Source organism: Mirounga angustirostris, unplaced genomic scaffold (assembly GCF_029215605.1).
Source record: "Mirounga angustirostris isolate CCGP_5_RB_7025 unplaced genomic scaffold, mMirAng1.0.hap1 SCAF_13, whole genome shotgun sequence".
Lineage (NCBI taxonomy): Eukaryota > Metazoa > Chordata > Mammalia > Carnivora > Phocidae > Mirounga > Mirounga angustirostris.
The window spans coordinates 10,495,504-10,514,780 of NW_026991721.1; the positions used below are offsets into that span (position 1 = coordinate 10,495,504).

The following is a 19,277-nucleotide window of genomic DNA, read 5'->3' on the forward strand; positions in this document are numbered from 1 at the left end:
GGAATACGTGCGGAAAGGTCCGTCTCCACTGTGGGAGGGCAGTTGAGGCCCCCCCCGCCACCCCCCACCCCCCCGCAAGAACAAACGTCACTGTCTTCTTCTTTAGAAAATCTTAGGGCCCTGCCCATCTGGACTACTTTTTTGTTTGTTTTAGCAACTTTTCATAAATTGTCCTCAGGGAGGGTTGGGAGGAGCCACCACTGTGATTACAGGATTGGAAACAGGGGTTGGGGGAAAGGTCTGAGGAGGCAGGGTTTCAGGTAAGAAGCCCCTTAGCAGGGCCGCCGTGAGAGGTTATGCAGGATGTTCACTGCACAAGGGTACCTCCTGGAGGAGGCAAGGGAGGGCTGAGGTCCCGAAGGAGGGGGCTCAAGCCTGATGCTCCCCTGTCAAAATGTGTCTACAGGAGGGAAGGGGGGATTCTTTCTTAGCCCCAGGAGCAGTCTGTGCCCACCAATCCTTGCACTCTGACCAGGGGCTGTGCAGAAGGAGTCCCTCTTAAAAACCCTACTTTCCTGCTGTGAGGTTATTTGCCCAAGGTCACATAGCTTGGGAGTGGCAGTGCTGGATCCAGCCGCAGAGTCCCTGAGCTCACCCACCACACTACCCTGTCGGCAAGCCCTCGGAGGATGGCCGCGGGCCAGCACGTTGGGGCTGGGGGTGGGTGGGGATGGGGGGACTTTCCTCAAAGCAGGAAGGAGACATCTGCCTGTTTCTTAGGGAGGGGTGCAGGCACTTGTCTTTGGAAGACCAGGCCCTCCGTGACCTACAGAAAGGAGAATTGCCCGCGCTAATATTTTGGATAATCAAGTCGTTTACTGATCTGCCATCTTGGGCTGCAGAGAAAAATATCCCCATCACAAGGTCACAGTATTTTAGACATTCTTCACTCGGGATCGCAGGCTTCCCGCAAGATTATTAAGTGCCAGGCCCTGCGACGGAGCCTGTGTCTAAATGGAAGAGTCCTGTACAGTCAATCCCATGGGTGGGGGTGCCCTTGCCTTGATATGGGAGTTTTTACACGTGTTTTACTGAGCACTTCTTAGGTGCAAGGACGCGGAGTTTGACCCTAGGACACTTGGTCTGCAAAGACTTGGGGAACCATTAAATGCACTCATGAAGTTCCATTAGCTCGTTGCAGGGCTCCGGGTGCATTTTAAATAAAAGCTGCCCAGCCCTTGCCCTGCAGCCTCTACCCGTCCCTACCTGGAAGAGAAAAGGACTGATTTCTCCGAGCACCTACTGTGTGCCTGGCACTCTGTGAATGAAGGTGTGGCGCTGAGGCTTGGCTCGCAGACGGCAAAACCAGGGGCAAGGGCTTGCCTCCCTCCCCAGGGCTGCAGGGGGACAGCCTGGCCTCTGCTCTTCCCACTGCCTGCACCCTGCCTGCCTGAGGATTATGGGGTCAGGAGAGGGCACCCCAGGACAGTGGACCCATGCACGAGATGTCCTCTCCCTGGCGGACCTCTCCTACACAGCGGTCGCCCTCAAACGCAGCCCCAGAGGCACGCTCCCATTCCCCCACCTGCGCTTGTAGGGACCCGGGGCTCCTGCAAAATCTCCGGGGGGAAGAAGGGGAGGGGGGCAGGGGCTGCCAGCAATTTTGTCCCTTTCTCACTGATGGAGACGACTATTACAGAATACCACTGGGGCGACTCACCCTCTGGCTGTCCCCGCCTCCCCCAACCCCACCCCTGAACACACACAGACATAGACACACACACACACAGACACACACTCTGGGGCGGATAGACATTTCCTCCCTCAGCCTCACTCCCCTGCCTCCGCCTGCCCCGTGCGGTGCCTCCTCGGCAGGCTGCCACCCGGAGCTGACTGTCCCCAGTGCGGGAATCCTGTGTTCCTTCTGTGCCCAGGTAAGTGAGCAATAGCCCAGGGGCTGGGCAGCCTCGGTGCCCTCTCTGGACCCACAAAGGAAGGCGCAGTTTCGCCAGGGGACAGGCTCCTAACGACTAGGCAGAGGGGTGGGTTTACCAAAGACTGGAGGGGACGAGTTGCTCGCAGAAGGGAAGGCACTAGAAGCCAGGCACAGTGGTGAAGCACAGAAGCCTCTCTCCATACTCACAAGCAATCTGGGGCGGGGGGAAGGGGGGTGATTAGAGGAGCAGTCTTAGGGTAACTGACCCTAGAAGTTTGCCTTCTCTGCCCCAACCCCCACCAGAGCAGGACCCTAGCTGCTGGGCTCCCTGAGAATCCCAGGAGGCTGGGTGCTGGCTCCATGCAGCCAGAAAGCCCAAACCCGATGGGTTCCCTGGGATAGCAGGGTTGTGCTCTCTGAGCATCCCCAAGGGACCTGGCCAAGAGGCTGCTGGACTGAAGGGAACGTTTCAGTGCAGAGAGGGGATGGCACTCATCTGTCTGCTAGGTGGAGTCCCAGCGGCACCACTGCAGTTGAGCAACGTTGGGCACATTGCTATGCTTCTCTGAGCCTCAGTTTCCTCTTCTGAAAAATGGGGTCTCACAGGGTCACTGTGAATGCAATTGCTCGGCAAACTCTAACGCTTGGGAAGCATGGGCATTCCCGGGGAGCACGGGCCCAACTGCTCCCCACCCACCTCCCTGCGATCCCCAGCTCCAAGGGCTCGTCTGCTTGGAAAACTCTAGTTTGATGTCCTGGGGCTGCACCTCACAAAGGACCGTGGTACCTGGAGAAGAGTGTGGATTTTCTCATCCTGGCCAACAGCGTTCCCCCTGGAAATGTGAGTGCTGAGGATCACCCCCCCCACTTCCCTCCCTTCTTCCTCCATCAACGCTTGCTTACAGCAGAGGCATGGGAAAGAGAACGGGCTGAGCGCTAAACTGTTGCAGCTCCACTTGTCGGTGTTATGTGCGTGGCTAAGGCCTCAGTTTCCTCCCCTGTAAAATGGGATGGAGTGAAATTCTAGCGCCTTTCTTCTCGAGTCCTGAGCAAGAGAGCACCTATGTAAAGGGCCTCTCGGGGTCTCAGGCGCACAGGGGGGCCCCAGGACAATCTGAGTCCCCAAACCCCGCTCCCTGTCCCCTACCTCCTGTCGGCAGCCTCCCACCCCTCCCCCTCAGCCCTCCCCCATCTCAACCAGCTTCACTTCAGGTGGTCTCGGACTTTCGATGAGGCTGTGGGTGTGCACATCTGGGGTGTCTGCACATCTGCCAGAGGTTGGCTTCCACAGCACTTACCTGAGAAGTTGCTCAATGACTATCTGCTCAATGAGTGCATCACTGAGCAAATAAATAAGCAGGCTGGGTTTTCCCGGGCAGGCAGATGGGTTTGGCTGCCCCCTGGGCAGGGGAACAGTCCTCCAGCCCCATTGGGCCTCCAGGGCCCCAGTCTGGTAGTTCCTCATGCCCAGCTCTCTCCTTGCTCTTATCTTATTTCCTCTCCAACTACCAAAGGGGGGGCCGGCTCCACTGTTCAAGGTCAACACACCCAACCTGCCAGTGTTGTGGGACCTCATAGGTGCCCCAGTGCCCTGGGAATGGGGAAAGGAGTCCTGCATGGCCTGGCCTTGTTTCTGTTTCTCCATGTGACCCCAGGGGACCTGCAGAATAATAATCACAACACGGATACTGTAGTGCTTCCTGCACGCCGGGCTCCGCTCTAAATGCTTATATATGTAAACTCACTGAACACTGCCAACAGCTGTAGGATCTAGGTCCTGTTGCGACTGACATCCACGTCACAGAGGAGGAAACAAGCTCAGGAAGGTTAAGCGGCTCGCCCAAGGTTGCCATGAGCAGGGGTGCAGCTGGGATGCTATTCCCCCCACCATACTGTCTTTGCTCAACTTCACTGATCCCCCTCGGCGTCATCCATACCATTCACGGGACAGATTCCGATCTCCTGGGGAGGGTCCCCGGCTGCCCCCGCCCAGCCTACCTCAGCGCCTCCTTCTCTCCACCGCAGAGCTCACCATGTCGGCCAACGTCACCCTGAAGCCGCTCTGCCCGATCCTGGAGCAGATGAGCCACATCCAAAGTCACAGCAACTCCAGCATCCGCTACATGGACCACGCCTCAGTGCTGCTGCACGGGCTGGCCTCGCTGCTGGGCCTGGCGGAGAACGGGCTCATCCTCTTCGTGGTGGGCTGCCGCATGCGCCAGACCGTGGTCACCACCTGGGTGCTGCACCTGGCACTGTCGGACCTGCTGGCCACCGCCACCCTGCCCTTCTTCACTTACTTCCTGGCCGTGGGCCACTCGTGGGAGCTGGGCACCGCCTTCTGCAAGCTGCACTCCTCCATCTTCTTCCTCAACATGTTCGCCAGCGGCTTCCTGCTCAGCGCCATCAGCCTGGACCGCTGCCTGCAGGTGGTGCGGCCCGTGTGGGCGCAGAACCACCGCACGGTGGCCGCGGCCCACAGGGTCTGCCTGGGGCTCTGGGCCCTGGCCGTGCTCAACACCGTGCCCTACTACGTGTTCCGGGACACCATCCAGCGGCTCGACGGCCGCATCATGTGCTACTACAACGTGCTGCTCCTGAGCCCCGGGCCCGACCGCGACGCCACGTGCAACTCGCGCCAGGCGGCCCTGGCCATCAGCAAGTTCCTGCTGGCCTTCGTCGTGCCGCTGGCCATCATCGCCTCGAGCCACGCGGTCGTGAGCGTGCAGCTGCACCAGCGCGGCCGCCGGCGGCCCAGCCGCTTCGTGCGCCTGGTGGCGGCCGTGGTGGCGGCCTTCGCGCTCTGCTGGGGGCCCTACCACGTGTTCAGCCTGCTGGAGGCGCGCGCACACGCCGAGCCCGCGCTGCGGCCGCTCGTGTGGCGCGGCCTGCCCTTCGTCACCAGCCTGGCCTTCATCAACAGCGTGGTCAACCCGCTGCTCTACGTGCTCACGTGCCCCGACGTGCTGCACAAGCTGCGGCGCTCGCTGCGGAGCGTGCTGGAGAGCGTGCTGCTGGACGACAGCGAGCTGGGCGGCCTGGGCAGCCGCCGCCGCCGCCCGTCCGGCCCGCGCCCGGGCCCCGCCGCCCGCCCGCCGCCCCCGTCCGGGCCCGCGCGCCTGCTCGCCTGGCTGCGGGGCGGCCGTGCGGCGTCCGCGCAGCGCGCCCGCTCCCGGTCCCAGGACGAGAGGGGCCCCCTGAACCGGGCACTGAGCACCACGTCGGGGTAGAGGGCGGCCGGCGATGGCGCGCGCGAGCGTCCCGGGGGCGGAGTCAGGCCGGGCCGGGCGTCTGCCTTTTAAAACGCCTCCCGTGCCCCAGTGCCCTTCAGAACCGACGGCGGCGGGAGGGGCGGTCGCCGAAATTCTGCATTTCCAGCAAGCTCCCAGGAGGCGAAGTCAGCGCTGCTGGTCAGCGGACCCCGTGGGGACCAAGGCAGGGTAAAACCACAAGATCTCTCGAACTAGGGTACTCGGGATGCACCTTCGTGGAGCTCAGCTTTACCAGATGGCGGGAGGGGAAGGGAGGGAGGTATTTTTACAGGAAACCAGTGATACGTGCGTTTGGAGTAGAAAACTGAAAGGTTTGGCAAGTACTGGTCCAGTCTAACTCTTCACGTAGTCACCTAGCCAACGTTTATTGAACTAGACGCTTGATCCCACAATCTTGAGGGACAGGTTCTATTAGCTCCAGTTTCTACCCATGATCCAACTGAGGTACATGGAGATTAATCCACTTACCCAAAGTATAGGGTCTGCATACTCACCATTGAGCACCATGCAGTTCAACTACCGTTTAGTAAGTGAAAGAACACCCCCCCCCCCCCGCCCCGCTCCCACCCGCAACATACCCAAGGTACTGAAGGTCTTGACTGTAAGAGGCCTCTTCTCTACCCTACTGACCCAGCACCAACCAAGGGGTTTATAAGGTAGAAAGAGCAAGGGGTGCCGTGGCCAGCCTGGGCTAATCCAATGCAGTGGGCATCTCTGCTGAAGGTCTTCTTAGTATGTGAATGTGCACAGCAGCCCCTGAGATCACAGCACATGACAGTTCCTCATGGATCCGACATCTGTATGGGCCTGGTATTCTACCATGGAATACCCTATGGGCAATGCTGGTAATCCCCAAATCTTTCCAATGCCCACCCCCCAACCACGCAGCAGCTGGGCGGCTGTCCCGATCTGTAGCAGTCAGGGCCAACCCGGACCTCCTGATAGCGCATCCATGCCCTGACACGTCTCCTCTACCCGCCACGCGCTAGAAGACAAAGACCACTGCACCTGGGTCTGTCCCAGGGCCAGGCGCAGAGCTGTGGCCAGTAACTGGTGGGTGGAACAGTGGAATCTCGGTCCAGTGCTGCCTGTGCCGCTCCTGGCTGGGGTCCTGAAGGCTGGGCTGGCCGGCTTACTGCTTGCCACCGTGCCGGGCCTTGCCCACAGCCCGTGCTCAGCAGACGAACAGATGCGCAGCTGACCGAGCCGACGTCCACCTTCACAGCTCCCCGTGCTCCCTGCTACCCTCCCCGGCTTCACTCGTGGCACTTCCCACTGTCTAACACAGTACCATTTCCCTGTTTATTATGTTTTTTTTCTGACAGAACGAAAGCTCCTTGTGGGCAGGGGCCTCTATTCCCTGATACCTAGAACTGTGCCTGTACACAATAAATATTTGTTACAGACTGGATGGCACGGGTGAATCAGATCCGCGGGGCTTCCGCAGAGTCCGGCACAGGCGAGAGTGAGCTGGGGGGCGGGGCGGACCTCACTCCCTGAAACCTTTCGGTGTTGAAAAGTCGGGGAAGCCGGGTTCAGCTGGCCGGGCGACAGGGCCAGTGGGCTGCAGACACCCCAAGCAGCGTTTGGGATGGTGCGAGGGGGACTGGTTCCTGACTGCAGCCTCCTGGCCTGGGTCGGACCCGCGGCCTTGAGCCAGAATACACATTTTAGAGAGTCACCCTCCAGTTGTCAGCTCCCAAGGAACCAGAGAATTTACCCTTCATGGTTGCAAGGCACTCGATGAAGGAGGAGAGAGCAGGAAGGAGGCGGGGGTCGGGGCTGAACCTCTTCCCTCCCCCAGTCTCTGCCAGGCCGCAGGCTCCCTCCGGGCTTGGGAGCCCCCGAAGGCTCAGAGCCCCTCTGGGGTGGGGCGGGGTGGGGTGGCGCCAGCGCTGGAGTGCCGCGTCCCGCTGAGGCGTGTGACCAGTGGCCCAGTGGCCCGACGAGTGCGGGTCTGACACAGCAGTTGGCCGCAGAAGGCCTCTGGGCTGGCCCGTGCTCACATCTTGGCTGCTGGCCCCTGGGGTGGCTTCTGCAGCAGCGCCACTGTGTCCCGCTTCTGAATGGAGCGAAGCTGCTTCTTCTTCGCCCGCCTGAGCTTGGCGGGGTTTCGGATCTGGGGGCGGTGTGAGGAGAGCGCATTAGTGTGGCTGTCGTCCCTGCCCTGTGCCCCGGGGAAAGGGAGGCCACCCCGCAGGGGCGCCGAGGCATCTCGAGCACAGCGCCCAGCCTGGCCGCGGTTCAGATCCCCCGAGCGAGACAACACTCACCACTTGGACAACCTCTGCCCTCCGCTCATTCTCCAGGCGGCGTTTCAGGTTCTCGGCCCGGCGCTGTTTCTTCTCCTGGAACACAGAGGGGACGGGGATTTGAGGCTGGGAGCCGGGGCAGCCCTGGTCTCTTAGGCCTCAGGGGAATGAAAGCTGGCTGAGTTCCCAGGGAGAGGACAGACTCTCTCACCCCAGCCCGATTGTTGCTGGCGGGCCAGCAAGGAGATATGCCCCTGCCCGTGACTGCAGCCGAGAAGGGGGGCACCTGGTCGCGCAGCTTAGATAGGGGGATGGTGGGTGGGGGGAGGTAAGACACAATGGTCCCCACGCCCCCCGCCCCATCAGCTGCCGGGGGTAAGGGGTGGAGGCTACGGGGAAGAGGCTATCTGGGCCCCGTTCAAATCCTGGCTCTGCTGCTTCCAAATGGGTGACTTTGGCCAAGCTGCTTAACTTCTCTGTGCCTCAAGGCCCCATATTGAAAGTGAAGAGATTACTCCGGATTGTCCTGAGGAATAAATGAATGCATGCATGCACTGGCCTTGGAGGGGTACCCGGCCCGGTGGGAACACTTCAAAGATGGATCTAGTTGGAGTCTGTCTCAGGGATGGGGAGTCCAGTGCCTTCTGGCTATGCTGACTGCCGCCCTGGGTGGGGCCTGAGGGGATGGCGGCTCTGAGGCTGCTGCATGGTCAGGGGCCTCTCCGGGCTTTGAGGACTTAGGGGAGTAGGGGTGGCCTGGGCCCCTGGGGAGGAGAAAGGAGAAGTGAGATTTGGGCTCCTGTCAGGGGAAGGGCTGGGCTGGGGGCACTCCCGGGGGGGCGACAAGAAGTCCGTCTTGCTCAAGAGGTAGTCCGGGCCGCACAGGAAGTAAGATAAGGACTCGGCACACAGCAGCACGGGGGTGCCTCAAAACGGGGGAGAGATGGCTGAATTGCCTGGCCCAGCCCCTTCCCTCGGTGGCCAGGCTCGGGCCTGTGCCCCTGGGATCACTAGGCAAGTGACATCCCTCTGATAACCCCAGTCCTGGTGGGGTGGTCGCAGACCTCATACTCTCGTGTGCTGCCTGCTGGGGCTTCCTGGAGCCCGAAGGGGTTGGGGGGGGACCTCTAAGCAGGCATTTCCGGCCTGGGGCTGAGGGGCAGGCAGGAAGGTGTGGGGTATCCACTTTGCTAATGCGTGGGAGCTGTCTCTTGGGGAATGATGGCAACAGTACTGGGATAAGGCTCTCCTACCTGAGCGAGGACCCTGAAGCCCGTATCCCCAAATGCTTTGATCAGTAGTGAGGGCCACCGCGGGGGGCTTCGTCCTGGGCTCCTCCCCATCCTTGAGTCTCTCATAGAGCCCTGGGCTAAAGTGGACACTGCACTGGGCTTCCCCGCCCTGCGGTCCCAGACTGCACTTCTACTTCTGGCCAGGCTCCCTGCCTCCCTAGGGCCAGCAGCCCTCCCCCACCCACCCCAGGCCTATTCCAGCAGTCACCACCTCAGCCCCCTGAGCTCCAGCCTCAGCCTGGCTGGCTGGCCCCTCACCTGCCGGCGTTTCTCCTTCTCCTCCTCTAGGTGCCGGGCGAAGTCCTTGGCCAGCTTCCTCTCCTGCCGTTCCTTCATCTTCCGCTGCCAGGATGTGTGCAGGGGCTTGTCCTGCACCATTTGGGAGAACCTGGAAGGGAGACAATGGGCGCTCATGTCATCCGTGGGAGGTGCCCATGCCCACTCTCCCCTCAGCTCTGGGCTCTGGGCCTTCCTCCTCAGAACCCAGGCAGAATTACATCCTCCCCTGCCCGTTCGCCAGGCAGCAGCCCTCCGGGTCTGCAGAAACGGGCCCCAGTCATGCCGGCTGCCATTTCTTAAGCCCTAGTTACATGTACCCTGAGATGGTACTCTTGTTCTTCCCATTTTAAAGAGGAGCAAACCAAGGCTCAAAGAGGTTAAGTAACTGCACCAGGTCACCTTGTACCTGAACAGCTGTCAAGACTGAAACCTCTGTGACCAGAGTCCAGACCACAGAGCCCTTCCATAAGGTTCTGCTGCTTCCACCAAGCAAGCTCAGCTTGGGTGCCAATGCTTCTGGAGCTAGGGCTCACTCCCTCCAGGGGCGGCCTATTCCATTTCAGAACAGTGCGGGGGTATGTGAAAATGTAGTGGGCATGAGAGGATATCGGGGGATGTCCTGTTTTCCTAAGTGACAGTGACATTACAGTCCCAGGAAAAACAGGACTATCTTGGTAAGAGATAAGCATACTGCATATGGGTGGAATGATCTATCTACGACATGCGGGAAAATATTCCAGGAAAGAAAGGAATGTCAAGGAGCAAGACGAAGCTAGACCAGTACGATTGTGAGTGCTGCTGAGCAGGTGAGGAGAACGGGGTGGGGGTCACAGACCACGCTCTCCCCTTCTCTGTAGGTCTTTCTCCTTGAGCTATCTGCAGCCTTGCTGGCTGCCCCGTGGGCCTTTTCTCCTTTGCAGATCCTCTCATACTGGCCTTTTTGGCTCCTCCACCAATTTCTTGACTTCTAGAAGAGCTCTTCTTCATCCACTTCCATTATATGGTGCCCCAAATGGTCACTGCAGGTCGGCGGGCCCGCCCCAGCTTCTGAAGGCTGCGGTGCACAGGGCAGAGACCACTTCCCTCAATACTGCTCTTCTGGGCCATTTTCTCCCCTTGTTCCACAGGAGTCTGGTACACAAAGCCTGGACCTTGACCCCCAGGGCTGAAGGCCTGTCCATCTTCAGCCTGGTTCTGACCCCAGAACGGCCCTCGACTGCTCCCTCGCCCTCTCCTAGGACTTCCTGCTGAAGACCTGGCGTCCTAAGCACAGACTTCCTCCCCAGCCCCGTGATGAGAAACCCAAAGGGACAAGGCCGTGGGGACCTGGACACACACAGAGCCACAGGGCACACCGCTGCCTCCTTCCAGAGCAGCGCTGCCGAGCAGAACCGTCTGTACTGGTGGAAAGGCTTGATATTTACACTGTCCGGAGAGGCACTGAGCAGCTGAGCAACTTGAGATGTGGCTGGTGTGATGGAGGAACTGAATGTTTAAGTTTTTAAATTTTAACCAACTTAAACTGAAATCGCCACATGTGCCTGGCGGCTATGCTACGGGGCTGACACAGTTCCAGAGCATCTGTTTTACCTGGAGGTTGAAGGCAGACAGGCCTGGGTTTCAAGGCCGGGATGTGCCTCCTACTACCTGGGTGATCTTGGGCAAAGTAGCCGGAGTTTCAGCGACTTCCCACGTTAAACAGAGACAAGAATGGTTCCTGTTCCAAAGGGGGGTGGGAGGATTGAGACAAGGCTGGAGAGGCATTTAGCACAATGCTCTGCACATGGCAGCTGCTCACTAAACACTGCCCTTCAGAGGAGGGAGATGGCACACCCAAGGGGCGCTGTGCGGGTGCCATTTGGCCTAAGCACGGAAGGGGGAGAGGCTGCAGCCGGGCCTTCCCAGCCCACCGCCGCCCTCCATATCCCTCGTTTTGCCGGGACACCTTCTGCTGCAGGTGCTGCGTCCACTGTCTCTGGGCTCTGCTCACCACCCGCCGAAGCTGCTTCCTCAAAGACCCTGAACATCAATTCAGTGGCCCTTTGGCCCTTATCCGCAAGACCTACCTGCAGCTTCTGAACGTGTTTTAGTTCTACTGCAACCGAGGCCTCCTAACTGGTCTCTCTGCTTTCACCCCCGAAGTCCTACGGTCTGATAACTCCCTGATTTCTCTGCACAGCCTTGAGTTCCCCATATGTAAAATGAGGATAATCCTAACAGCCGCTGCTTCACAGTGTTGCATGCAGACTAACTGCCCGAGGCACGCTGGTCCCTCGGTCTGCAAGGCCTTCGCGCTGGCCGGTCCTTACCAAAATGCTTAGCAGTGTTCTACAGGCTCAGTGCTCCATAATACTTTTTAACACAAGGGCAAATAACCGTAACAGATACTAGCTGGTGAAGACCTCACAGCTTTTTACCAAGTAAGGGCTGGTTTACTTGCTTCTGCTTCCCTCACTGGAAAGCGGGCAGACAGAGGTAATGCTTGTTGAATGAATACACAAATGAGGTGCTCTACGAGAGGTACACAGGTACTCTGAGGAGGAAAGCATCACAGGAATAACCTTTGAGGGCGCGGTCTCACCCTCCCTGGGATCCCAGAGCATTTTACCACATCCTGATTATAATTACCTGTTCGTGTGAGACCCCCCAAATGTGAGCTCTCTCCATCCTTGAGCCTCTCTCTGGGCTGCACAGGTGCCCCAACACCACAGAGAACCACACCCCTGCCTAGCTTTCCCCAACTTTACCTTTTCTTGGAGCGGTCCTTCCACACCCGCCCGGATTTGGGCTTTCCCTTAGGGATTACAGGAACCTCCTTCCCCTCCTTCCACTTCTTGGACGCTGGGGCCTGGGCTGAAGACCTTGTCCGCTTCTTTGCCCCTAGGCCGCTTTTCACCGTCTCCCCGGCCGAAGGTGGCTTGCTCGGCTCGTGCTGACCCTGGGGGGAGCCGGGTGACTGGGCTGTCGGCTCCTGTAGTGGTCGCGAGGGCTCCGGACCCGGCGCTTGCTGAGCCGGGTAAGGCTCAGGGGATCCTGGGCCCAGCTGCAGCTGATGTCGGGGAGACCCCGAGGCCAGCTCCTTCTTACTCAGGGCCAACTCCGAGTCCAGTTCTTCTTGGGTTTGGGAGAACTTTGCTGACTGCCCACTTGGCTTTGGCTGAAACCCGGGGGGTTGTGGACCCGACTCCGGAAGTGTTTGGGGCGACTCCACGCCTGGATCTTGCTGAACCTGGTGGGACCCTGGGCCCGGCTCCGGCTCCCTTCCGGGGGACCCCAAACCTGCACCCTGCCGCAGAATAGGTGATTCCGGGCTTGTCTCCAGCTGACAGCCGGGGGACTCCAGGCCGGGTCGCCGCGCACTCGGAGACTCGGGCTCCCTCGTTTCTTCTGGGTCCGACTTGAACGCCACAAGGGCCCGTCTCGCCCGCAAAACTCGGCTGGGGGTCTCGGGGGATTCAGGGCTTAGGCCTTCCAGCCGCCGGCTGCGCCTGAGCGGCGTATCCATGGCCAGGCCTGAAAGTTCCAAGTTCCAACCCACGTGCAGCCTCCACCGACTCTGGGGCGACCGGCGCGGTCCTATGACGTCAGGAGCCGCCGTGCCAGCGCGAGGCAGGAAGGGCCGTTGCCGGGGAGACCATGTTGGTGATGGGCGGAGAGGCGGGGCCGACGGCCCGAGGCGGCCGGGCTGACAGGGCGCGTGCGCAAAGAGCTTCGGCGCATTTACTCGCAGGGGAGCTGTAGCTTGAGGTCTACGTTTGCCTTTCGTGCAAACTCTTTCTCCCTGGTGAAAAAAAGAGTGTGCAGGAGGAGAAGGGAAGGGGGTGGGGGTCCCATTTCCGGGAGAGAAGATCGGAAAAAGGTCCACGGAAACTTAGCCGCTAACTCACTGCTGTGGGACAAGGGTCCCACTCTCTTTGGGCCTCGGTCTTCTCATTGGTAATATGGGTAATTTTGCACGAGCTTAGTGTATCGAAAATGGTCCTGTCGGAGTACTCATAACTGCCAGAGTTTATGCTACCTGGCGAATCCTGGGATCGGGAAATCTCTTGTCTTGAGTTACATGTTAAAGGTAACCCTTTCCTTCCCTTCTCCCAGTCCTGTGCTTAAGTATCCAGTCTACAGCTCTGCCTTTTCAACATTTTCACCATTCACGCGTGAAGTTGAGGTGCTTACCCCTTGGGAAGATGCACTACCTTTGTGTCCTGGACCTTCAGCCCCAGTTCTGGAAACAGCGATCAGATCACCACTGACCAAGACAGAGTTCCTTGCCCCAGCGTGTGAGGAGCCTGCCTTCTCCCCACTCCTCTGCGTGAGACCCAAGAGGAAGTTTTGATTTCGCTCACAGCATGTATCTGACCAAAGAATGTCTTGGAAGTTGCCCAACTCTATGCCAGCACTTTTAAGTCTTTCCTTAGAACTGCCTGGGGATGGCCCTCAGGGATCCCAGGACCCCTGTCCAACTGTCCCACTGGCTGCATCGACAAACCACTGTTTCTCCAGCTGAGGGGTTATGAGAGGGCCTGGGAAGCGGTCCAAGGGTGTTCAGGCGACAGAGAAAGAAGGTGGGGCCGACGTCCAGGCCCTCAGCACCCAGAGCATGGTCCCCACCTCCTGAGTCACTACTGACACTGCAGCAGGACTGAAGGTCAGATTGGGCCCCGCCAGTCTTGAGTGCTGATCAAGGAGGAGGTGAGGAGGAGGAAAACGCAGGCAAAGGTTGCTGGAGGATGGCAGTGTGGGCTGAGAATCCCTTAATACCTCTCTCCCCTTGGCTGGTGCCACGGCATCCAAGATACATCCTCATGAGTTCAGCCTGTTGAAGTCACCTGCCTGAGGGTCAGGCGATGGTACGGCTTCCCCACTGTCCCTTCTTGTCGTCAGGAATAGTCGTGCCCTTGTGTAGTAATCACGTGTCAGCCTCTACCTTCTGGGCCCTTCTCAGAGGCTCCATCTGTAGGCTCAGTGCCCTCCTGTTCCTGGGCCTTGGAAGGCCCTGCAGGGCCCCTTCCCAGTAGCTCAGCTCCCCACTGCAGAAGCAGCTAGGACCCCTCCTCGCTCAGCTCTCCTAGCCCCCAACTCTTGGTTCCTTAAATTCTCTGCTGCAGCCTGGAGGCCTGAATGGCCTGCCACTTAGAACCAAGCCCGATGCGCACTGCCAGGGTGGCTGGAGGAGACTACACAGCTGTGCCACGACTGCCTTGCTCGGGGCCAGTTTCCGCTCCCTGCTTCCTGAGCTCCTGTCCTCAGCTGGAGGGGATGCTTGCAAAGGCCAGGTGGATTGTATCCCAGTGGGCCCTGCTTAAAATACTTCGGAGGGCGGTCTCAGATCCCTGCCCGGGTGGTGTGAGGAAGGGAGGTGTCTTATAGACATTGTTTGAATCAGTGTGGAGACATCAAGCGAATTCTGGCCCTGAACCCTCCACTCCCTCCTGAGCTCGGTGAGTCAGTATCATTATCGGTGGTGTTCAGGGGCCCAGGGGGGATGCCTGAATTTTTCAGAAAAGCCTGATGTGACAGTCACTGCTGGGACTCCTTTGCATTCTACTGCCCATCTCAGCCTCCTTGCCCATGGGGGTGGGGAAGGGCTGCTGAGGGGTTCTCTACCCTCCCCGCAGAGGCCCCCAGCAGGACCGAGCCCCAGTTGTCTGCGAAGGCAACCTGGTCGTTCATGCACCCCTTTTTGGCTTCTTTCTGGTCCCTGCCTCACTTTCCCACTCCCTTACAGGTGCTTGCTGGGGTCATTTTCTGAACAAACTATTTGCATATAAGTCCTTTCGTGCACGGAACCCAGCCTCAAACACTGGGGCGAGCAGTACTGGGCCAGGCATTCTTTCAAGGGCTCTCTCTGTCTCTCTCTCCAGACCCATTCGGTCCTCATAACAATGCTGTGAGGCAGGTGCTGTTGATATTACTCCCATTTCACAGATAAAGAAACTGAGGCACAGAGAGGCTGGGACACTTGCAAAGGTCACACAGCAAATAAGTGGGGGAGGCACGATCCACATCAGCTGTCTGACCTCAGAGGCACAACTCTTAAGAGGAAGTCTCCCTGTTATCTGGCCGAGGAAATCGAGGCACAGAAAGGCTAAGGTGCTCGCCTAAATCGCACAGCTACACACTGAGGTGCTAGGATTACAGTTCCAGAGCTGGGACGCTTAGCTGCCTTGCTTGCCTGTTCCTCACGCTGATCCTGGTCTGTGCCCTCACTGGGAGGTGCTGGGCGCCACGTTGCCCCACGGGCTGCCTGTGGTTCTGTGTACCACACACGGCAGGCAGAGCCTGCTGGACCAGCACTACCTGGCTTACTTATTATGTAAGGTGAGATCTGCTGACTGAAGAAAACCACGCACCCACGAAGATATGCATCAAGTGTTCTTCTCCGAGCCATTGGTCCTCCATCCTGCCAAGGGTGCCGCAGCAAGAGGGGTGACTGTCTCCTGATGTCGGGGGCCTCTACCTGTATGGTCCTCTGCTCAGCATGGAGATCAGAGATGGCCAGGGAACGGGTCCTGGGGTCACCAGCGTCACTAACTGGGCAGTCACTAGGTGTCAGGCCTCTCCTGGGGCTTCAGGGGCAGGGGATATCACGGGTGGCTGCTCCTGGCTTGTCACCACTTCCCGAACGAGGGAGCGAGGGAAGGGATGCCCCCTTGCAGGATGTGGGCTGGAGAACGAGCACCTGTGCCTGGTGAGAGGAGAACATTCCCGTTTTCCTGACAGGGACATCCGAGGCTGGGAGAGGTTGTGCTCTGGCGCAGGGTGACACAGGGGGAGGGTGACACGGGTGCAAGGACAGGACTGGGATTTGGGGCTTCCTGATGCCACACCCACACTCTTGCTCTCCCATCACTGAGCCAGGACTGGAAGCAGGGGGAGCTGCGGGTGTGGAAGGACAGGGGAGGTGGGTAGCTGGCAAGGGGATGTCGCCGGCTGTGGCTGGAGTGAGGACAGGGCCCCAACGGGGTGGAGGTGTCGCACGGCTGGGCTGCCCTTCGCTGGGCCCCACGAGTCCAGGCTGCCCTCTCTTCTACTCAGAGGTCTCTTATGTATTTGAAGCTTCCCCGGAATTGTCTTTTATCCAGGCTGAACGTCTCCCTCCTCCTTCTGTCCCTCTCATGACAACACAGTAAACCTCTGGGAAAGACAGCAGTGGTTCTCTACAACCCTTCCAGAATGTGCTGTCCAGAGCTCCCTCAGGTACCCAGGGCTAACTGCCCACAGAGAGCTGAGGGCATTTTTCACCTGCCTACTCCATGATTCCTATCGGTGTGACCAGGTCCCCATTCTCTTCCCAAGGGCCAGCCATCAGTTGAGGCCCTCCGTCTGGTTCCAGCTGCCATCCCCTGGAAACTGGACTCGGGCTGCTGGTTTTCCTGGACAGGTGCAGGCTTTGTCACTTGGCCTTGTTGCATTTGGCTTTGACCTGCTGGAGATCCGGCTGTCCTCCTTCAATCCCTGCTCCCCTCCCCCTTTGCATGTGTGACCTTCTGCTTCTAGGAACCTCCAATCACACCCTACTGAGAACGTGCAACGTGCAAGGGTTATTGCGTCAGTTCTTATCAGGAGCCTTTATCTCAGAGGTTCATCTCTTCTCTCTGTTCCTAGTAGCTCATGCTGACTTTCAGGTCCTCAGGAGGAGGGGGGCAGAGACCTCAGCAGAGGGGTGTGTGTGGGGGCACCTGGGACCCTTGGTGTGAGGCCTCCCAGCTGTCCCACGGGGCATTGCCAGGGGACAGAGAAGCTGACTGGATTGGGAAGGGACCACTTTGCAGAGTTCTCACGTACCTGCAAAGCTTATCTCCTGATCCCTCATGCTATCTGCAGATTTTGTTAAAACAGCAAGGGGCCGACCAGCTCCCCCCGAAAAAGACAAGACCGCCTCCCTCTGCCAGTATCCGTAGCATGTTCTCCTGCCCCAGGCAGGTCAGGGAAGGGGCGGGTGGGGGGTGGGGGGGTGCGGAATGAACACCTGTGCCAGGCGGGAGGGAGAGGCCCTGGGGAGGGGGCCATGGCAGCTCGTACCCCATCTCTCGCTCTCCCCACTGTATCCAACAGCAATGTTTCTCAAACTTTGGGAAGCATCGGAATCATATGGAGGGCGTGTTGAAACACAGGCTGGGCTCTGACCCCAGACATTAAGACTTGGTAGCTTCTGGGGTAGGCCTGAGAGTCTGCATTTCTACAAGCTCCCAGGGGTTGCTGCTGCTGGTCCTTGGGCCACGTTTTGAGGAGCAGCGTCCTGCAGGGGAATCAGTGGTTCAGGAAGCGCTTTCCTGCTTTACTTTCCCAGAAAGGGCAGGGCCAAGTTCACCAGCACCCTGTCATTTATTTACCCACCAAATATTTACTGAACGTTTACCCTGTGGCCCGAGCTCGGAGTACAGCAGGGAACGGGGCAGTTGTGGTTCCCTGCCCGAGGGCACGTACACGGTCTTGGGGCACAGATATTAAACACTTGAATCTCAAAACTTCCCTTCGAGGAAGGCTGAGCAGAAATCATTTTCCCTATTTTTCAGGTGAGGAAATAGCATCGTGGAGAGGTCACATGACTTGCAGAATGGAAGTGGCAGAACCTGAGCTCAGGACATTACTCAAAATGGGACTGTGGCACCATGGCGGTGAGTCATCTCTACTTTATGGGGTTGGGTTTAGGGGGCCGAGCTACAGGCCCCGGTGTCAGTAGGGGGATTCACCCTTATGTATGGAAGGAGAGCTTGACAGATAGACAGACACTTCCATGCCCACACCCACGACTCTCAGTTCCCAAGAACTACATAACTGCAGGGTTTCCCAGTGACTCACTTCCCCTCCATTCCTCTCTGTTCACTAATTTCTCTCCTTTCATTTCCCCTAAAGTTTGTTTTTCCTAGGCTCTGGCATTTCCTCAGTGTGATATTTCCTCCAGGGTGTGATGCCTCCCCCAACCAAGATGGCAGCCTCATCTCCATGGCAACCCCCAGAGACTTTGCCTTGGGGACCCAGTTGCAAATTGCAAAGCCCCTTTCCTGAAGCCTGGACCAGCAAGGTCTCTGTTTGAAGATGGGGTCTGCGGGCCCCATGGCTGGAAACTCTCGGCTCACCCCACCTCTGTACACTCTAGCTGGCACTGCAGCTGGCCCTGATCAGACTTGGTGAGAGGAGGTTTCCCCTGAGTCAACAATCTCACTTCTCTGTTCTTCTCATGCACCTTCCAGAAGGACCTCAAGCTCTCCAGGGGCAAGATGGAACAGCTGGCCCTGACCCCCGCTGGATCAGCCAGGCTCATTTTTCTGGATCTCCCATCCCAAAGCTTGCTCTACCCAAGGACCGTTGCAGAAACAAACAGCTCTGTTCCGCCCAAAAGATCCTTCATATGTTTACAGGTTTTAAAAGCATATCATTTATGGTAAATTTTAAGGACATAAAAATTGTGGCGATGTTGATGAGAGGATATTTTGTTGCAGTGGCTGGAAAATACACAAAACCATAGCAATTTCCCTGGAAGTTCAGACGGTAGAGATTCTGTCTAGAGTGGCCACCAAGCATGGTGTGCTGGGATTATCTCATTTAATTCTCCTGGCAACTCCTTGGCGAAGTTGCTCTTGCCGCCCAGGTTTACAGAGAAGGAAACTCTCCAGGAACAGGCAGCGGGCGAAAGGCAGAGAGAGGATTTGGAGGCAGGACTCTGCTCCCAAAGTGTGTGCACCTTCACCCACACCTGCCTGCCTCTGATTTTGCCATTTGACCTACATCAGGAATAAGCCCCGAGGCAGAAATTTCAGGTCATCAAGAAAGTTATGCCTTCCGTACAGAGCAGAAGCTGATCCATCAGAGTTACTCCGCTGCTCTTTTACTTTCCGTTCAAAATAAAATATAACACAACACTCAGATATTATCACTGTGCCTGAGTGGTTTTAGCCCTCTACCTGCAAGATGACTCTGGGCAGATCTAGATCACTGCTTTTTTTTTTTTTTTTTTGAGATTAGACACAGAAAGGGGTAGAAGATTGCATTTTCTAAAGTTGCCTGCAACAGTATCTGCCATCCACGTAGTCTTCTTCCAGTGGAACCTTGACACCCCTTCCCTTGAGGAGGAGGGTCTACGTCTCCCCTGTATCCAAACCTGGAAAGACCTTTGTGATTGCCTCGGCCAAAAGAGAATGGTAGAACTGTTGCTGTAGGACGATAAGACTGTCATGCACTTCCTCCTGGCTTTCATGGCATGCTCACTCTGGAACTCAGCTGCCGTCTTATGAGGAAGCCTATATCGTCATGTGCGGAAACCACATGGAGAGGCCAAAGAAGGTGTCCCAGCTGACAGCTGCAT

The 19,277-nt window shown here is 58.0% G+C and overlaps 2 protein-coding genes and 1 long non-coding RNA gene across 3 annotated transcripts; 2 read left to right on the top strand and 1 right to left on the bottom strand.

The window, feature by feature from the left end:
* Window positions 1-5,390, top strand: PTGDR2 (prostaglandin D2 receptor 2). Its single transcript, XM_045893583.2, has 3 exons — window positions 1-1,874; window positions 2,591-2,717; window positions 3,902-5,390. The coding sequence occupies exon 3, from the start codon at window positions 3,910-3,912 to the stop codon at window positions 5,104-5,106; it is 1,197 nt and encodes a 398-aa protein (XP_045749539.1). The 5' UTR covers window positions 1-1,874; window positions 2,591-2,717; window positions 3,902-3,909; the 3' UTR covers window positions 5,107-5,390.
* Window positions 5,391-6,428: 1,038 nt separating this feature from the next.
* CCDC86 (coiled-coil domain containing 86) lies at window positions 6,429-12,558 on the bottom strand. Its single transcript, XM_045893584.3, has 4 exons — window positions 11,719-12,558; window positions 8,951-9,080; window positions 7,422-7,496; window positions 6,429-7,267 (listed from the first exon to the last, which is right to left on the bottom strand). Exons 1-4 carry the CDS (start codon window positions 12,474-12,476, stop codon window positions 7,151-7,153), a joined length of 1,080 nt encoding a protein of 359 aa, XP_045749540.1. The 5' UTR covers window positions 12,477-12,558; the 3' UTR covers window positions 6,429-7,150.
* Window positions 12,559-12,595: 37 nt separating this feature from the next.
* On the top strand, window positions 12,596-18,935 carry LOC123856365 (uncharacterized). Its single transcript, XR_006793714.3, has 3 exons — window positions 12,596-13,660; window positions 17,488-17,589; window positions 17,828-18,935. It is a non-coding gene; the product is annotated as an uncharacterized LOC123856365 (long non-coding RNA).
* The last annotated feature ends 342 nt before the right edge of the window (window positions 18,936-19,277 follow it).